Here is an 18,257-nt window from a genome sequence, read left to right as displayed (position 1 = left end):
AGTCATTTGTGCTTAAACCATATCTCTGAAAAATCCAATTTATCACCTCCTAAACAGAGTTGTTTTGCGGCACAGTTTGCAACAGACAGTGACTTAACTGTCTTTGAGCACTGCAACAACCAAACCATTGAGTAAGGCATTGTTATCACGAATTAGACAGCTTCTTAAAATGTTAACAATGCCTTTTTACTTTTTGCACGTTGTTAATGGAAAACACAAATGAAACCACGATGCAATGACAGGAATGTATTCCTTTCAGCTGCTGAAATGCAGCTGAATGACACTTCAAAGGGATACGTGCAGGTTTACTTTTTTCAACACATACCTTTGTTTGTAGAGATAAAAGCCAAAACCGGTAAAGATCAGAGCAAAGAAAGGCACCAGGATGGCGATAGCCACAGAGCTGCTGTTGGTACCAAGCTGGGGGGGTGGCGAGTTTTGACTCTCCGACATATTCAGACCTGCGACAAACCAGGAAATACACTGTCATCAAAGTGATTTGATACAACAAGAAATATTGTTGCGGGTTTGGAACAAAAGGCTTTCAAGCTAAGTTGTTCAGCAAATAACCAACCAAATTTTTATTAGTTGTAACTATGATAATTAAGGTAGGGGCTCTGGTAATTGGAAGTGGACGTGGATGCTACCAGATAATGATTATTATCTGCTTAGCATCTTGCAGGCGACTTGCAGCTCACATTGGACTCGGGAGCTTGTAGTCTTCTTGCACAGCTCCAACCTTTTAAGTCTAAAGAGCAGCTTTTCCTCTTGTTGAGAATGCACTGCATGGCTGTCCCTGTTGCAGCAATAAAGTCCCTAGAAGCTCCAAGATTACTTACTGAATTAGTTTGAAGCAGTCTGCCTGATTTTACTATCAATTGTAGTCATTCATTGCTGAATTCCAAAGGAGCCAGTATTATTTGGTGCTGCTGGCAAAATCGAAAGAGAATTACCCAATCTTTGCAGTCCAAACTGTCCATAGTCTTTTCCCTGAATAGAACCCTGGAATACGTAACTAGAGCCATCGGGCTCTGCTGATACCTGTAGATTAAAAAGAAAGAGCGGTTGAGAAATTGTTTAGGCGGGAGAGGAAAGGAAAACAACTGTGAAGAGAAAAACAGAGGGACAAAGAATGGTTATCTTCTGGTTCCATGTCAACACTACAGAGCAAATGAATCGAAGATGATGTTTGGGTTTTGCTGAAATCTTTGTATAAGGTGTATTTTCAGGGAGCCTTGTTTATTTTCTTTTTCCTCCTTTGGCAAGATTTCACAAAAACTACCAAAGCGAATGTCGTGAAACCTGGTGATGAGGTGGTGCATGGGCAGGCAAAGGGACACATTAAATGTTGGCTCCGATCTGGAGGGCTGTGTTTAAAATTGCAAGAAAGAACATTGGCCTTGGCAGAGATGGTAGTCTCTGATAGCTGGTGTAGTTTAAATATTTCACTGACTTATATTTACACAAAGTCAAATGGCTTCAATGTAAATCCAGCTCAACTGAATATGGTTAGGTTGATTTTATCGGCTGGGACTTACAAATCCATCCATGGTCCAGGAATCATCTATAATCTTGGCGGGAGAGATGGCTGAATCTTTTAGTTGGTTTCCCTGGTTCACATAATTCACCTGATACATCAGCAGCAACAGCCTGGCCTCGGACGCCTTGTACACTCCTAGAGGGTGAAGAATAAACACGTGATTTATACTTGGTTTGCACATGGTACATGGTTTAATGGCTTGCTCACTATAGTTCATTAGATCCTACAGCACGTGTTTCTACTTTGTCTGGTGCACCAGCAAAATACATGTCGTTAGTTCTGACATTTTATCGGGATACAAAGAAGACAGCAAACTGAATGGAGCTGCAAAATAAAGAAAATGTTTATTTTAAAAAATGGATGATTTTTTTTTAAAGAGAAAACCAGGAAACTGAAGTTAAGCGAAGAAATTCAATTCATGAACTCATAAAAAGGTGAGAGCGACGGCTGTTTTTCATGTCTCCAATCTAATACAAATATAGCTAACTGATATATTCTTCCAGCTTCACTTTTGGAAATAAAATACAAAGTATGCACATTTCCCAAAACACCAAACCCCTGCTGCCTTTCAAAATATTCCCTGGGTAAAGAAAACTTGACATCTTAAACAGAAAAAAACATGCAAGTTTTATGTAACTGGCCACTGGCCTTTCTGTGACTGTGTGAGTGCAGCTTTAGCTGTTATTGATCTAAAGCTGCTCCTTTAAGCCAGAAGACGAATGTCTGATAGCGGCGCAGTTTTGTGATATGGTGTTTGTGCACTCTGCGACTCCAGGAAGCAATTCTAGCTTCAACAGGATTTGTGTTTTAATAGGGTCTTAACCCCCTGCTGACGCTATTGTGCGACCCTGGGAGGTATGTGTGTGAGTAAGTGTCTGTCTGAGTGAGTGAGTGAATGTGTGTGTACAACAATGCTGCAAAGAAGCATAGTAGAAAGAAATGAATTTCAATCATTAACAAAAAGCAACAATAAAGAATAAAAGTGCTCTCAATTCTGTTTGGTTGCTTGCTTACAGTTTTGCCAATGGATCAATACAGCATATTTTAGTATTATAGCTACATTTTATTACAACGATGGCCTGTCATGTCACAGCACTTATGTGGTAATCTACTCAAAGTGCTTTCAGTAGATTACTGAACAATTAAACCTAGCGTAACATGCCTGACAGGAGCAGTTCCATGTTGCCGTTGCTAAGGGTAACATTGACTCTCCCCGTTGTGGAGTTAAAGCTGGTGATGCTCAGTGTTATAGGCTGCTTCCTCCCACGGTAATTATAGGAACCCTTCCATATGTAGTTGGGAGCAAAGACATCATCTGGAACTACGAAAAAGAAGAGAATATGAATTAGATTACGGTCCGCTCCAATCTTTAAAAAACAAAATGAGAAGAACTGCCTGCACCAATCAGCATTAAACAGCATTAACCCCTATGATGGTACTGTCCTCCTGTGCTGACTCATCATTTTCTCTCTCTGTTTGTCTCCCTCTCTCTTTCTGTCTTGCATGAATCAGTTTTGTGTGTGTCATTAATCTGGCCTTGTGGGGTGTAAATGGTAAATGGTAAATGGCCTGTATTTATATAGCGCTTTTCTAGTCCCTAAGGACCCCAAAGCGCTTTACATATCCAGTCATCCACCCATTCACACACTGGTGATAGCAAGCTACATTGTAGCCACAGCCACCCTGGGGCGCACTGACAGAGGCGAGGCTGCCGGACACTGGCGCCACCAGGCCCTCTGACCACCACCAGTAGGCAACGGGTGAAGTGTCTTGCCCAAGGACACAACGACCGAGACTGTCCAAGCCGGGGCTCGAACCGGCAACCTTCCGATTACAAGGCGAACCCCCAACTCTTGAGCCACGATCGCCCCATTGTCTGGGGTTACTGCCACTCACCTGTGTGGAGTCTGCTGTTACTACTTAAGGTGATGATCTGTCTTCAGTTTTCGCTGCATTGTTGACCTCAACATAGTTAGCTAAACTGGCTCTCTTCTTTGCCGTTTTGCCCTGCCTTCATCCCTTTATCTATGCTACTTACATTTTTATTGCTCTCTGCAGGGCGTCCTGGTGGTTGGATAGAGAGAGTGAGCTAAGCCTTCTTTTACTGGGCTCCTTGCCTTTGCTTTATTAACTCTTTCTGTTAAACTTTTCGCCAGGCAACAGGCAGGTGGTTTTAATGTTGTAGCAAACTGGTGTATATAACTGCTCAGCATGTGTGCATTTTATGCAGATAAGTGCACACAGTATGGCAGAAAAAGACAAGCATAAAGAAGAGCAGAATTTCACAGTAGTTAATTTACCTTTCTCTGTGTAGTGAGGAAAAATAAATTATTTAGAACTACCATAGAAAGCAGTAAAGTGCAACAAAATCGACAAGAGCATAAGAAAAACAAGAGCAGCACTGTGGAGCAGAACGTAGCAGAGTGAAAAGGAGCTGAGCTGAATTTATCGAACGACAGATTAAGCCAGACTAAAACGGAATAGATAAGTCAACAATAGACAAGGAATGAAAAGACTGGAATAGGAAAGATAGTAGTAGAACTGACCGTTTAGTTTGGGGCTGGGGGTTCCTGTTACTGGCTTCACAGGTTTTTTCTTCTCTCCGGCTACACACACAGCCAGAGAAAGAGAAAAAGAAGATAATGTTATATAAAAACTCCTGAGCAGGGCAGCAGGGGCACAGCACGAAATATTTTAAAATGCTTTAGTTTGCAGCCAACCTCCCTAATCAACCATGTTATCCAGGGGAGAGTGCAATTCATACTAACAAGTAACCACATTAAAATGCAGCGGCAGTCACTCTTGGTCACAATGACGAGTGAGAAGTGGGCCGAAAAAGGGTCGAGCAAGACAAACCTATTTACTGGTTACTTGTAGATTGAAATGCAAATAAGGTTAATGATCAATGACCAATAACTGCTGTGTATATTAGATCCTTTGAAAACCGGCTTCAAGACACTTTTTCTATTCACCATCAGCAGCTTGTACTATCACGTCAAGATGCAGCTATTGTTGGCAACAAATACATGCAAGCCAGGAACAGGTTATTTGTCCGAGAACCTTAAATTGGATTTAGAAGTGCTCCAATTTTGAAGACTACTCCAGGGCAGCTGGGTGGTAGCCGTGGTGGAAGGTTTCAGAAAAGACAGTGTGTGAGCATGTGTCAATACTAAGTAAAAGATTTTAAAGAGTGCCAACTATATATTTATAGCAGAGATGATGCTGATTTCTTCTATATGATCAAAGCACCTACCAAATTGACCTTTTTGTGAGATTTGAAGAGTGGACTTTAAACGTTTTGGCTCAAATGTTCAGTGTTTCCATGATTTTTCATAATTTGTGAGACAATACGAAGAGATAATTGTAGCATTGTTTGCTAGGCAGTGTATTGTTATTGATATTGATATTTTACAGTATTAACTATGTACAGTACGGGATGGTTATGTTGCAATTCTTTCATTTCTTCTGCGATGGCTCACAAGGTTGTAGTTTGAGCTTGATAAAGCAGGATTAATGCATGACTTCACCTTTATGGTCCTGCCTGGTAAATCTAGCAAAGGGACAAAACACCATGGGACATTTTTGATCTGTTTTGCCTTTGAACCACCAGGCTCACCACCAATCCAAAGGCTGATCAACCCAACAGGAAATCTCCCCCTACTCCAGATGGCTTGTCTGTCCCTGTGTGTGAAGTGACAAAGTCTCCTTGGGCTAAACATGCTCAAACACTGCTATCTGGTCACTTAAGCTAAAATGCTCCAGATAAGATAATCAAAAAAAGATACACTTAAAGGAAATGTGAACAATGGAAATGACTGTAGCAGGACAGAAGTACTTACCCCGACATATCGGCATCTTTCCAGTCCAAGTGCTGTCACTCTTGCAGACCCTGTGTTCAGAACCCCCCGCCAGGAAGTAGCCATGCTGACAGCTGTACACCAAGGTGTAGCCAAACCCAGGAAGATCCATCCCTACCACGTCCACATGGAGTGGGCTCTCCGGCTGCTTGCAGGCGTGGGCTGCGGGGTTTAGACAGATACATTGTTACACTTCAGTGAGAGTCTGAAGGGATGAAAGGGTGAGCGGCTGACAAATTGAAACTGTGTTTCGTACGTATGCACTCGGGTTGCGTCCCACTCCATGTTAGATCAGGCTGACAGGTTCTGGAGGAAGATCCCTGAATCAAATGACCAGGCTGGCACTGAAATGACACCACACTCCCAACCTAGGCATAAGGACACAGACAGAAGTGCACACAGAAGCCATTAGAGACATTGTAACAGATCTGATTGGTAAAGAGGAGTCTGAATATCTTCAGAGGAGCATCATAGTGTTGTACTGCTAGGATAAATGCTACTCGTATTTCAACAGGTGAATTCGTGTGGATAAAGACCAGTATTTTAATATGAAGTACATTAAAATAGATGTTTAGTTGTGGTTGTGGCATGTCAATGCAAATGCACAAGCATCCATTGTATTCCTTAAAATATTAGAAGTATAAAATCAACTTGCATTCCCCGTTCATCAGGACTTAATTTGAGACAAATCAAAAGTCAAACATATAATGAAGTTTGCTACCTGGCAATGCTGTAATATTTATCAACCATTAGATATTTTCCCTCCTGTGCGGTAGCAGGTAGCAATCCTTATAAAATATCTTACTTGCTTTCTTCCTGCCAAATAACAAATTAACAGTGAATTATTAGTTATTTGGTTGAAATGACTATAATTTTTTGGTAATAGGTAAGCAGGTTGTTCTCCAAGAATCTTGAAGCATTTCCTATAGTTCTTGGGTTTGGGAATTCAAGTAGTTTCAGAAGCATCCCACACTGTTTGAGATCAGCACTCTGTGGGTGGCAAATCATCTGTTGCAGGACTCCTTGCTCCTGTTGTCACTGAATATGCTTCTTTATGACTCTGGCTGTATGTCTGGAGCCATTACCATACTGCAAGTGGTTTAGGACTGACAAGATGCTTCCCTGATGGCATTGCACGGTGGATAAGAATCTTAAAGCGCTGCATTGGAATGTCTTAACATTTTATTTTCTTTCTGACTCCCTCTACTGCCTTTCGTTCTTTCCTCTCTCTTTCATTTGCAACAGCTGCTATTAGTTACTGGGTTCACTTCTTGGGTAGAAAGACACGGCACTAGTCTGAGAGTGCAGATTTACCTTGAAACCATAGGTCCGATTCAAGGAGCCGTAGCGTGGTGTTCCCGGGTTATCGCAGCTGGTTTTGGTTGGTTCTGAAAAGATCAGCACACGAGTGGAAGTAATTACACACAAAAAATAGGAGAAAGATAAATTAGCAGCAGCGTTATACATCCCTCTCAAGTTCCCTTTCCTCCCTTTTGTTGTCATGGTAACAGTGGATTATATATGCCATCAGGACAGCAGGGGGCAGTAGCACTTTGTCAGAAAACGAAGCAGGGCCCACTCTAAGTGTGTGTGTGTGTGTGTGTACGTATGTGAGTTTGTGTGTGCGCATGTGGAAGGGTCATCAGCATGTAGAGCACATCCTGACGCAGAGCTCAATTCAATACAGCTTCTGAAATGACAGATTCACTCTCCACCTCTCTCTCTCTCCTTCCCTCACTTCCTGTACCTATCTGTCTGCCCTCTTCCTCTCTTTCACTGTTGTTTTCTTCTACCTCGCTGTACAACTGCTCTTTTCCCCTCTTTTTCTGTCTTTCCATGTCACCAGACCTCCGTTTGCCAACTGCTTCTTCCCTCATCTGTCTCATTTAAAGAGCAGGCTGCTTTAGGTCAAAACTCATTCTGTTTCAGTCACATAGTAATACACATCAGACACTAACATCACAAACTAATAAATCAACCAAAACACACACACACTTCAGATCACTTTGCCCATAAAAACACACCGAGAGTCACTTTGTGGTTGCGTGTGTTTAACAGTCTCAGTCTACAAAAGCAATTATGATACAGAACAGAAAGATCTCCCTTCAGCGGCAGCAGCAGCAAACTGAAACTAGTTCTTATTGCAGCAGTTATAGATGAAGTCTTTATATCAGATGGGGTAACAATTTAAAGACAGCCCGTTGTTTTCAGATAGTCTGTTTCCCATTTGAGCAGCTGTAAAAGTAGTGGCTGTATCCCTTATTGAGTGCTGCAAAGTAAGAAAAAAAAGGTCTTTGTTGGCATTTACAATAGCTCTCATTTATTAAAATTCATTACCATGCACCTGCTCTGAATCAGACACGCCAAGTGTTGCTCTACACATTGCATGGGCTGGTAAATTGACTCACAGGGACCATTTGTAAAGTGTGCCGAATATCCCTTCTCATTTTCTTCTTAATCCCCAGATAGCAGCCGTTTGTTTGAGGTTGGATGTGGATGTCTGCTTCTTGAAGGCATTTACTAAATACTGTAAGTTACAGCATGTGCTGGTGTTAACTCAACTTCTGAGCAAGCACTTTTGCTGTAAGTTCCAAAACAGGTTTTATAGCCCTACTTTTAAATTCTGAATTTTATCTAATAGGTTGCTAATTGAACTTTGACCACTAGCAATCAGATCTCAGAGACAAGGAATTCGATATTCAATATATGCAGTATACAGTATTACATCATATATTTTTAAAGTTGACTTTATGTCTAGTATAATACACACAGCATACAATACTGTGCAAAAGTCTCAAGCCACCCCTCATTTTTAGATTTTGCTTCCACAGAGCAAAACTTTCTTATAATTTTTTAAAGTATAAGGAAGTCACTCACTTAAACTCCCTTAACACTGACCCAAGGATAGTTATAGCATAAAAAGACTCTTAACTCAAGGGAATAAACCAGTGCTGTGTCTACATGTAACAAAAAACTAAAGAACCACTTGTGTTTTTAGGCTCTTTGTTATGATCAGCCGATCGCAAAGCACACATAATTTGTTTCACTTTCTTTGGTTGAATCTATGAAAAATTTAAAAGATAACACAATTTGACAGGAATAAAACAGTGTTTTTGCAAAAACAAACGAATTCCCAAAGAGCTATTAGCCAAAAGCTTGGGACACTCCACGGTGTGCAGAGTGCTCCTAAAAAGTTTGAGGAAACTTTTTTTTTTTTGAGGAAAAAATCTACAGCAGATGAACAACGTCTGCAAGTTATGTCCTTATGAAATAGAAAAAGAAATACAGCCAAGACCTGAGCGGAACTGAAGAGCACCTTCAGCTGATCCATCTACTGTTCACTGAAGCCTCATCACAAATGGTCTCAGTGGAAGGGTGACACTCAAGGCTGATGTATGAGTGGAAAACAGGTCTTATATAGTGATTGTCTACAATGTCTGTAGAAGAAAGTGGATGGTCTGTCCTGGAACAGAAGGCAGCCAACATCCAAAAAAGAGCTTTGAATGTCCTTCAAGAAGCCTGGAAAACTATTCCTGGAGACTAAAGAAATGACAAGGAAGCTTGCCTAAGAGAGGTCAGGTTGTGTTGAAGAATAAAAAGGTGGTCAAACCTAATATTGACTTTCAAGCTTATCAGTACTGTTCAATCTCTGTTTTGACACATAAACTTTACTTCCCTGTATTCTTGTAAATATTTCAATAAAACACTGCACCCATTTCCAGGAAAATATAAAGAAATGAGAGGTGGCTCGAGACTTTTGCACAGTGCTGTAGTTTTGTAATATAAATGAGTTTTCATTGTTACAGTCCAACAGAGAAAACATATGGGAATATGTTTGCATGGTATGCTTGCAAATGGCCTTTGGGAGAGAGTCCGCTGGAAGGAACAATATTTTCACTTATATCCAAGTTCTCCTTTCAGGTACTCTTGCCCTTCCATTTATTAAGATTGTCTCAAATGAGTCACTATTCATTGCTATTCCAATAAGTTGATGTAACACTAACTTTTAAAGAACAGCAGTTGCTCGGCACAGAATACTCATGAGTAAACAAAAATGAGGCTGTCAGGTTCATAATTTTGGGTCATTAACTGTCATGATCATTAGGCAGGGGGCTATCAGACGAACACTAGAATAGCCAGCAAATGAAAAAAAGTAACATCAAGTCATTATATTAATGATTATTATTAATCAAAAAGGAAACGTATGTATCGCAAAGGGGCCACATTAAAAACAAGTCTGTAATATTACACTTTGATATGTTATTTAAAAAGACGATATGCATTTTACTAGAGTGACCTCTTGAGAAATCTCACTCAGAAGTTTGGAAGCTCTGTTGGCTAAACCAACACCGCCTTTTAATTTTAACCCTGACTTTGAAGTGGGTAAGACACCCCTGCCTGGGGATGCTAGGCTGTGCTCCAGCTCATGTGGGGATAAATGATTGATGATGAAGTCAGGAACTGTTAAAAAGCAATCAGTAAAATCTTATATAAACTTCTGGCAGAGGTTATAGGCCTTGGTATTGTATTTTAAACATGTTGAAGACTTAGTTGGCACAGTAACACTGGTGATTTTTTTATGAACTTGTACATTTATTAAGAAACACAGTGTAGAGCATTCTATGGGTCTCAGCATTGCATATCTCTGTAGACCTTTTCGATAGAGACCAAGTTTCAGTTTAAATATTAAAACCTTAAAGCAGAAGTGGCTTTCCTAGCCTCCCTGTTTACTTACTCATTCATAAGGTTGATCTTTATTTAAAAGCAAAATTGTGCCAATTAGAGGCTATAATCTAACAATAGCCAGTTCTAACCAAGACCTAAAGTCATTTTGCTACCTTATGGCAATTAAAACTGAGTGATCACATTATTATGGAAAATCAAAGGAGCATAAAAGTAAATATTTAACACCCTGTTATAGAGTTCACATATCAGCCAAGTGCATGAAGTTTAGCAGGCCTATAAATTTCTCTAAACTAAAATAATTAACAAGAGCAGATGGATTCCAGGAAATGTCAGGTCAGGACATTGCCTGAAGCCACTCTTTGCCACATGTAGCTCAGAAAAGGAGTTAAACATGTCGCTGACTTCTCACTACTGAAAATACTGTTTGTTTTTGGCTAGAGAGCTGCCTTGTTAGAGCAGGAGGAGGTAGCACAGATGACGGCCGCTCTCTCGCTGTGAAATCTATCAAATGCTCTCTTCTCATGTGCACACAATTGGATGTCACACAGACTCTGTATGAGGAAGCTGGGAGGTTAAAGACTGAACGGACCTTCTACAGCTCTGCCGAGTGATGTGTAGAAAAGTTCAGAGCACCACGTCTTCTCATGAGCTAATGTCTTCCTAATTACCATTTTTCAATGAGCTGAATGTTTTGTATGGTTGTCAAGTGAATACGAATGGATTACCGATACAGCGCGGCTGCGTTCCACTCCAGGTGCCATCGCTTTCACAAAGTCTAGTTGCTGTGCCGACCAGTATGAGAGGCGGAGCACAGCTGAAGGACACTTCTGATTGATAGATGAAACTTCGTCCCTCTCTGAAACCACCTACTGGAGTCCCCGGGTCACCACAAAATTTGGCTGCAAACACGGAGACAAACACACAAAGTCCCATTTCAATTGTGGTGCTAGAAATGGTGAATGTGCTCAATTTTATGGAAGTTCAAGGACAAAAGTAGATTTTGCTCCATTTGTGATGGGTGTAATTGATGTGTCCTTACAACCAAAGTTCAATGTGATGCTTACGTAAGCACTGCGGGAGCATGCCGCTCCAGGTGCCATTGGCGACACAGGTCAGAACAGCTGGAAATGAGAGCTCATATCCAGGTGAACAACTATAGCTCACGCTGCTGCCCCATTCAAAGTCACTGCCCTGCAGTACCCCATTACTGATGGCAGGTGGAGCCGAGCAGGTCACAGCTGGGGGAAAAAGAGGGGGAAGGGTTGGGAAAGAGAGTGAAGCGGGAAAAGTGTTGTTTAGAACAGCTGCAGTTGATGCTCTTTTTTAGTTTACATGACTGCACTGTAAAATCACGTGAGAAAATAAGACTTAAGGTTTTAGTAGTCGATTAACCACTGATTTAAAAATAAGTTTATGGTTTTAGTAAAAAGTGAACATAAACATCTTCTTATCTTGGACTCCCCACCTCTGTATTAGAGGTGACAGTGATGTGACTGCTTGCATTTGTTATTTCTTTTCCTAGAGGCATTAACTACAAACTTAGCAGAATCTGCTGTCAATACAGAGAAAACTGGGGTTAGACATAGTTTAAGGTGTACTTGGAGCTCACTTAAAGTAGGATTTTTCTGTAGCAGAACCTCCTCTCTATAGCAATATTGTTTGATTGTTTTATGGCATACAAAAAAAACCACAATCTTCTACAAATGCCCCAAAATAGCTATGTTCAAGAAACACTCTGTTTAAATCCCTATTCATCCAAGCCTGACCACAGGTCTATGGTACTATCATCAAATGATAAAACAGTCATACTGTTGAGTACTGGTGAGTGATTGTCTGATAACCACTGTTTGCTACACTGTAATCTGTATGTAAGTCTATTCTGTGACTGGTTGGCAAGTGGTTGCTGACAGTCACTAGCATGAAATTAGTATATGGTGCTGCACTGCAAACATCCCTGTTTCTTCTTTGCGTAAAACTTTTTACAGCTTCACTACGACTTGATGAGTGGAACTTATCTAAGTTTAACTACAGCTTTGTTTGACAGTAAAATAGATCTAACAGCGGGTATACAGTAAAGCACAACTTTTGCATCTGTCCACTGCTATTAAACAAACATATGTCGTATAATGATGAACAAATCTGTTGGATTTAAATAAGAATAAAAATATAAATAAAAATAAAAACAACATAAAGATGTATTTAACTGCATCAGTGTGTTCACTCTAAGGTTTATAGTTATATGCAGAGCACTGCAACTACCTACAACATTACTGCAAAGCACAAATAAAGGGACCACCAAACAATTTTTATATACTTTAGCCTTTATAGCAATGCCAATGCTAGCTAGCGAGCTAGCTTTATGTGTTGATATTATTAGGTTCTGCATGTGTGTTTTTGTTTGCCAGAACAGAGCTAATAGGATGTTTAGTAATGGGAGTATCTGAAGTGGAACAGAGCAATTTAAAGGGTCTGTTTTGCTACTGTGTAATAGCAGTATAAGTACTGTTTAAGGGTTGAACAGAGTTAAGAGTTTGAATGTATAATTTACCTGTACATAGTGGCATATTTCCATTCCAAGTCCCATTTTGTGTGCACATCCTCACAGGCGACCCATCCTCCTCCATTCTATATCCCGGTTGGCACTGGAATGAAACATTCTGACCAATGGTGAAGTCTTCTCCATAGCGAAGCCCATTAGCTGGCACGCCAGGGTCGCCACAGTTTATCACTATGGAGACGGACAAGTGGGGTTAAAGTGGACAACATGAGATAGAGATCAAAATTACTTTATAGGTCATACTATGGCACAAGGTAAATTTAATTTTGTTTCTATTCATTAATCTAGACTCTATCCATATAGGTAATTTAATAATAAAAAGTGAAAGAAAGAGGACACCAAAGGTGACAGATGTAATAAACTAACAGATAAAGAAAGAGGAAAGGTAAGTTAGGGTGCAAAGAAGGTGAAGTGTGAAAAATATTCAGGCCCTAAAGTACAGATCAGATTAAATCTAGATGAAAATATCAGAAAATGATACCTCAGGAATCTTAGTTTTAAAACTGCTATATTAGAGTAGAAGGAAAACATTAAGTAATTATCTCCAATAAAGCTTCTTCTCTTGAAAGTGGTGAGTTTGCAGTCGATAGCAAATTCCTGATCAGAATGTGTGATCTCATCACATTTCTGTGTGGGTTTCACTTCTCATGAATGAAACAACAGTGATATTAAAAATGGCCGAGGTTGTCCTGGGACTCTTTTAAGGAGCATTAGGATTCCCCAGACTGTACTTTTTAGGCACTGTCCTTCATAGTCTAATAGGCAGCTTAAATGCTTCTAAACCCACCCCAGATAGTGTCATGCCTGTTAATAGATGTGGAGTAGTCTACTGTAAAAGCCATTTCCTTTAAATCAGGTATTCTTATATACTTTTTCAATCTGGGAACCGATATCGAAGAATTTATAGCATTTCTGATTTAAGCTATTTTTTCATGCTACTGCATATCTGGATACTGGAAAGCATTAATATAATCTGGGAATTCTCTGTGATGTCCTATTATCAAGAAGTACTTTTGGACACAGTATATAGATATATGTTAGAGGCATTTTCTTTTAATACATTATTGTTTTTTGCTATTTTTTGAGTCATTTTTTTACATTTCAGCAAAATACTGTCTTTCCTTTGGCAAATTAACTCAGTGGCTTTTTGTTGAATCTTCAACATTTTAGAGTAAAACAGTCAATTTCTTAGACGTTACTTACCACCGTTGGGTGGAACCACTTGACATAACTTTTTAAAGTAAACCTCCAAAGCATTTTTTGGAGTGCACAGTATTTAATTGAAATAAGACAAATTATTCAAATAAACTTAAAAAAACAACTTATCTGTTAAGTAAATTCCACTTGCTCAACTATGACTTTGCTTATATCTCATATGGTAACAGAAGGTTACGTTTTATGGCTATTTACGCTTGGAGACTTTTCCCACAGATTCAATAAGCAAAATTAACTCAAGTAAACGATGATCAAGGTTATATAAGTCACTCTGTTGTCTGCAATAAAAATATAAAGATTTGAGGCTTATTTCTTTACTCCTATACTGTGGCATCATAATTTAAAAGAGGACATAAAACAGCGTTGCCTGTGCTTTCTAATCTCACACCCAGAATTTGGTGATATTTATTGGTTGCAAACTTTCATGGTATTACAAGAGATTTAATACACCAATTACATATATAGAGTGTAATTATTGCATACAGTTGAAAACTCTTCAAAGTCACCTCATGATTGCATGGACAAAATATTGAAAATACACCAACAAATGTACTAGACAGTACTTATATATGTATCAACCTATTGGTCAAATCAAAGCAGATAACTTACTAGTACAGTTGGGCTGTGTGCCTGACCAGGTACCATTGGCTTGACACTGCCTGGTGGTGGGACCAGTGAGCAGATAGCCATCCATGCACGAGTAGATGACAGAGTGAGAAAATGTTGTTCCATCCAAACGAAATACTTTGCCGTTACTGGGAGTGCCAGGGTTACCACACTGAACAGCTGCAGGACAGAGAAATGGAAAAGACCTCAGCAAGTGTCACCTCTAAGACAGTGGAAACACTGAAACACGTGTGGGTTCATAATAATTGAATAATTGACAAGGTACCATTTCAGGATAGATTTAAATCAATTAGAAATATCCCCGTACGTTTACAAAAGGGTTGCGTGCCTGACCAGGTCCCGTTCGGGAAACACATCCTCTCTGAAGAACCTATAAGTTCATATCCCTCTGAGCAGGAAAAGTAGACCTTAGAACGGATCCTGAAATCTGTTTGTTCTCTTGAACCATGAGAGGGAATGCCAGGGTCCCCACACGAACCAGTAGTGTCACCTACATGGAAACAAAAAAGGATACAGACTTAGGTCCCTCACAGGTTTCTTACTGGTTTGTACCGAATTAAGGATTACACTTAAAGATGCTAATCCTTGAGTCAGTACACACTGTCTGTATAATGAGCTGTGTTTCAAAAATGACTCCAACTTATCAAAGCAAAGAAATGGAGAAATAAACAACTTTGGTTCATTATTTGTAGGGTGAGGAAAACAAAACTGCAAACCGGACAAAGGATTTTAAAAGAAACATCTAATGGCTGCTTCTAAATATCATACAGATTGTGCATATGCATGTGTGTGCATGTGTGCTGATGAGTAAATAGGCAGCGGTGCATGTGTTTGTCTTTGTGAGTGTGTGCGAGAGATCCTAGCTCTGTCCTTCTAGAGCTGCCTGGTCAGCAAATTGTGTCTGACAAGCAGAGCACACTCCTGGGAACACACACTTTCACACACAAAAAAGCTCACATCATCACACAAATACCAAGGCCTGGACTAATATATTTCTGCTCAAACATTTCAGATCAGTACTGCCTATTTTGTTAACGGTCTAAAAATTGCACCGGATTATGTGTGAGTGTGAATAATATCATAACTTGATTCATGTTTGTTAGATTTGGATTGCTAATTATGTTTTCAATTTGTTGCCTCCATTCACATTTATTGTTGACAATTAATTCAAAGTGTACAAGTATCTGCTTGCGTTTTTGTGTTTTTGACTCATACTTCTGAAAAAAATAACCTCAATTCACATTGGCTCTGTTTGTATTATAGTACAAATATCTAGAGGCTTGCTGCTAAATTGAGCTTACGCGTAGCAGAGACACAACATTTAATGATATAACATCTTTTGTAATGCCTTAGGATTTTAAACTCGGTTTCTCAGATGTAAATAAATAATATTCTACTCAATAAGTCTCTCTTATTTGCCTCAGAAACTTGAAAAAATAGCAGGTAAGAATGTAAAAACAGGAGGGAAAGTGCATATGTAGATGCTCTTACACATCTATATAAACTTACCATACTAACCTGAACAAATGAAACCAAAAAAGATTTAAATAAAATTCATCTTTTTATAATCTTTAACCCTTTAAACTCTAACCTAATTTACCCTTTAAACCCGGGGTAGGCAACTCCAGGCCTCCTGCAGGTTTTAGATGTGTCTTTGATCCAACACATCTGATTTAAATGGATAAATTACCTCCTCAACATGTCTTGAAGGTCTCCAGAGGCCTGGTAATGAACTAATCATTTGATTCAGGTATGTTGACACAGGGTGATATCTAAAACCTGCAGGACAACGGCCCTTGAGGTCTGGAGTTCCCCACCCCTGCTTTAAAGGGTTAAGAAGAGAATTTCCAGGTGGAGCCAAGCAGTTGAAGGCTTCCATTTGGTAGCCTCGAGATCTCATCTCTGCTGTTGCAGATGTTGTGGTTCTCTTGGCTTCATCAGATGGTAGGTCACGTTGGAAGGGTTCGCAGGTAAGTGTAAAGCAGCTGGAGAACTAGCACCTCGAAGTCTGAGACCACGGTTCACAGCTGGAAAAATGGTTGCTTGCACACTCAAGGTCTTGTTCACAAGTCAGGGAAGCAGGAGATTGAAACGGGCCACATGTGCAGTCATGTGGATGCTATACTGGTCAGTTGTGGTTTACCAGTCAATCTACATCCCCTTCCTGACCTATCGTACCAAGCTCTGGATAGTGAGCAAAAGAACGAGACTGCGGATACAATTGGGCAAAAGAAGCGTTTAGATATAGGGTGAAAGGTTCAGTCGTTCTGGGGGGACTTGGAGTAGAGCTGCTATTCCTCCACATCAAAAAGTGTGGTTCATTCATCTGACTCTTGGGTGAGATATTGTCCTACTGGGAGGAATGCTCAGGGTTAGACTCAGGACATGGTGGATAGATTATTACTCTTGGCTAGTTTGGGAATCCTAGGTGTTCCCCTGGAGGAGTTGCCTACGGAGAAGGAGGTCTGGTCCCCTGTGACCTGGCCCTGCATAATTGGCAGAAGCTGGATGGATGAATTGTTGGATGGATGGATGAAGGCACTTAGTTTTCCAGTAAGCACAGATTAAGGAATAGCTCAACATTTTGGAAAATGCATTTTTTTGCTTTGCACTCTTCTTTACAGCTTTCAGCTAATACCTTAGCATTAGGACTCCGGATACACAGGATAAACATTGGCCTGGCTCTGGCCAAATGTAATGAAATCCATCCAACGCTTTGAAAGAGGAATTAATACAGCATTTCATTTGTTCAATGTGAAAAAGGATTTAAGAGTAAAAGTGACTATTTGTGACCTACTGAAGTGGCACACTCAGTGTCCTGTGAAATCACACCTTTCTTTTACTTGAGGTTTTTGTTCGGATCAAGCAAACAGTAGAGGGCATAGAGTTTTTTAGGTTTTGGAGGTTAGAGGCTTGTTTAACCTTTGAAGGGAGAAAAGCTGTTTCACCAGCCTTCCCAGTTATAGCTTCATTTTTAATGGACAAACCTGTGAGTGGTTTAAAAAATCTCGTGTAGCTCTCAGCATGACAGGACGTAAGTGTAAAAATCCTAAGATGTTCAGGTATTGCTTAAAGCTTCTGCAGATGGTAGACAACTACAGTTTGGCTCAGTTATGAAACCCAAGTCATGTTCAATTATACAAATTCAGCCAACTCTGAACTGTTAATAAATAAATTCCAAACAGGCTGAAACTCTCCCTGGCATGCTGATTATTAGAATACCATAGGCTGTTTGAATACTTTTGTTAGAAACTGTGGCATAACAACTTGTTATTTTCAGCATGGCAAAAGCCAAGGTCTTTCATTTCATAGGCCTAATAAATAAATATTCAAGATAAGTGGCAAGGTCGGCTTGTGAATTGAATTTGCAAATCTAAGATCTTTGAGAGCCAAGTCTCAAGTAGCTCTACGCTCACAGCCTGAAAATATCATCAAATATCACAAACAGCATCACTTCATATATGCGTTATCTCATCAGCTATCATCAGGCAGAATAACAGAACAAGCTGTGCTGCTGTTGGACTGAACTCTCATGTCTGCAGATCTTTGGTATGGACCTGCCAGGTGAAAACATGAATCACCGCTTCTTAAACTATTACCCTGCCTCACTCCCCAAGTCTCCCTGGGCAATTGCTGTAAATAACAATGTATTCTTAGTCAACTCGTCTGGAATGCATTTTCACTCAGTTTGTTATATAAGCGGCAGCTGGGAGCCTCTCAGTCTGGAGAGCCACAATCATGCCCCCAGCAGGCCAACTGAGTGTCACATAACTTA

The 18,257-nt window shown here is 40.0% G+C and overlaps 1 protein-coding gene across 1 annotated transcript in view; it reads right to left on the bottom strand.

Moving 5' to 3' along the window:
• Positions 1-18,257, bottom strand: part of csmd3b (CUB and Sushi multiple domains 3b) — a 94,826-nt gene that overhangs the window by 5,432 nt on the left and 71,137 nt on the right. The window contains exons 45-57 of the mRNA XM_080296630.1: positions 14,790-14,972; positions 14,465-14,641; positions 12,632-12,811; positions 11,148-11,321; positions 10,809-10,982; positions 6,712-6,785; positions 5,654-5,765; positions 5,380-5,559; positions 4,087-4,146; positions 2,703-2,861; positions 1,539-1,675; positions 954-1,041; positions 326-461 (exon numbers count right to left, since the gene is read on the bottom strand). Coding sequence (XP_080152756.1) covers positions 326-461; positions 954-1,041; positions 1,539-1,675; positions 2,703-2,861; positions 4,087-4,146; positions 5,380-5,559; positions 5,654-5,765; positions 6,712-6,785; positions 10,809-10,982; positions 11,148-11,321; positions 12,632-12,811; positions 14,465-14,641; positions 14,790-14,972 — 1,834 coding nt within the window. The remainder of the gene's footprint in view (positions 1-325; positions 462-953; positions 1,042-1,538; positions 1,676-2,702; positions 2,862-4,086; positions 4,147-5,379; positions 5,560-5,653; positions 5,766-6,711; positions 6,786-10,808; positions 10,983-11,147; positions 11,322-12,631; positions 12,812-14,464; positions 14,642-14,789; positions 14,973-18,257) is intronic.

The sequence above is a fragment of the Astatotilapia calliptera genome, chromosome 22 (assembly GCF_964374335.1).
Source record: "Astatotilapia calliptera chromosome 22, fAstCal68.1, whole genome shotgun sequence".
NCBI classification, from domain to species: Eukaryota; Metazoa; Chordata; class Actinopteri; order Cichliformes; family Cichlidae; genus Astatotilapia; species Astatotilapia calliptera.
The sequence above is the reverse complement of the archived record's forward strand: the minus strand, read 5'-3'. Positions and strand labels throughout refer to the sequence as shown.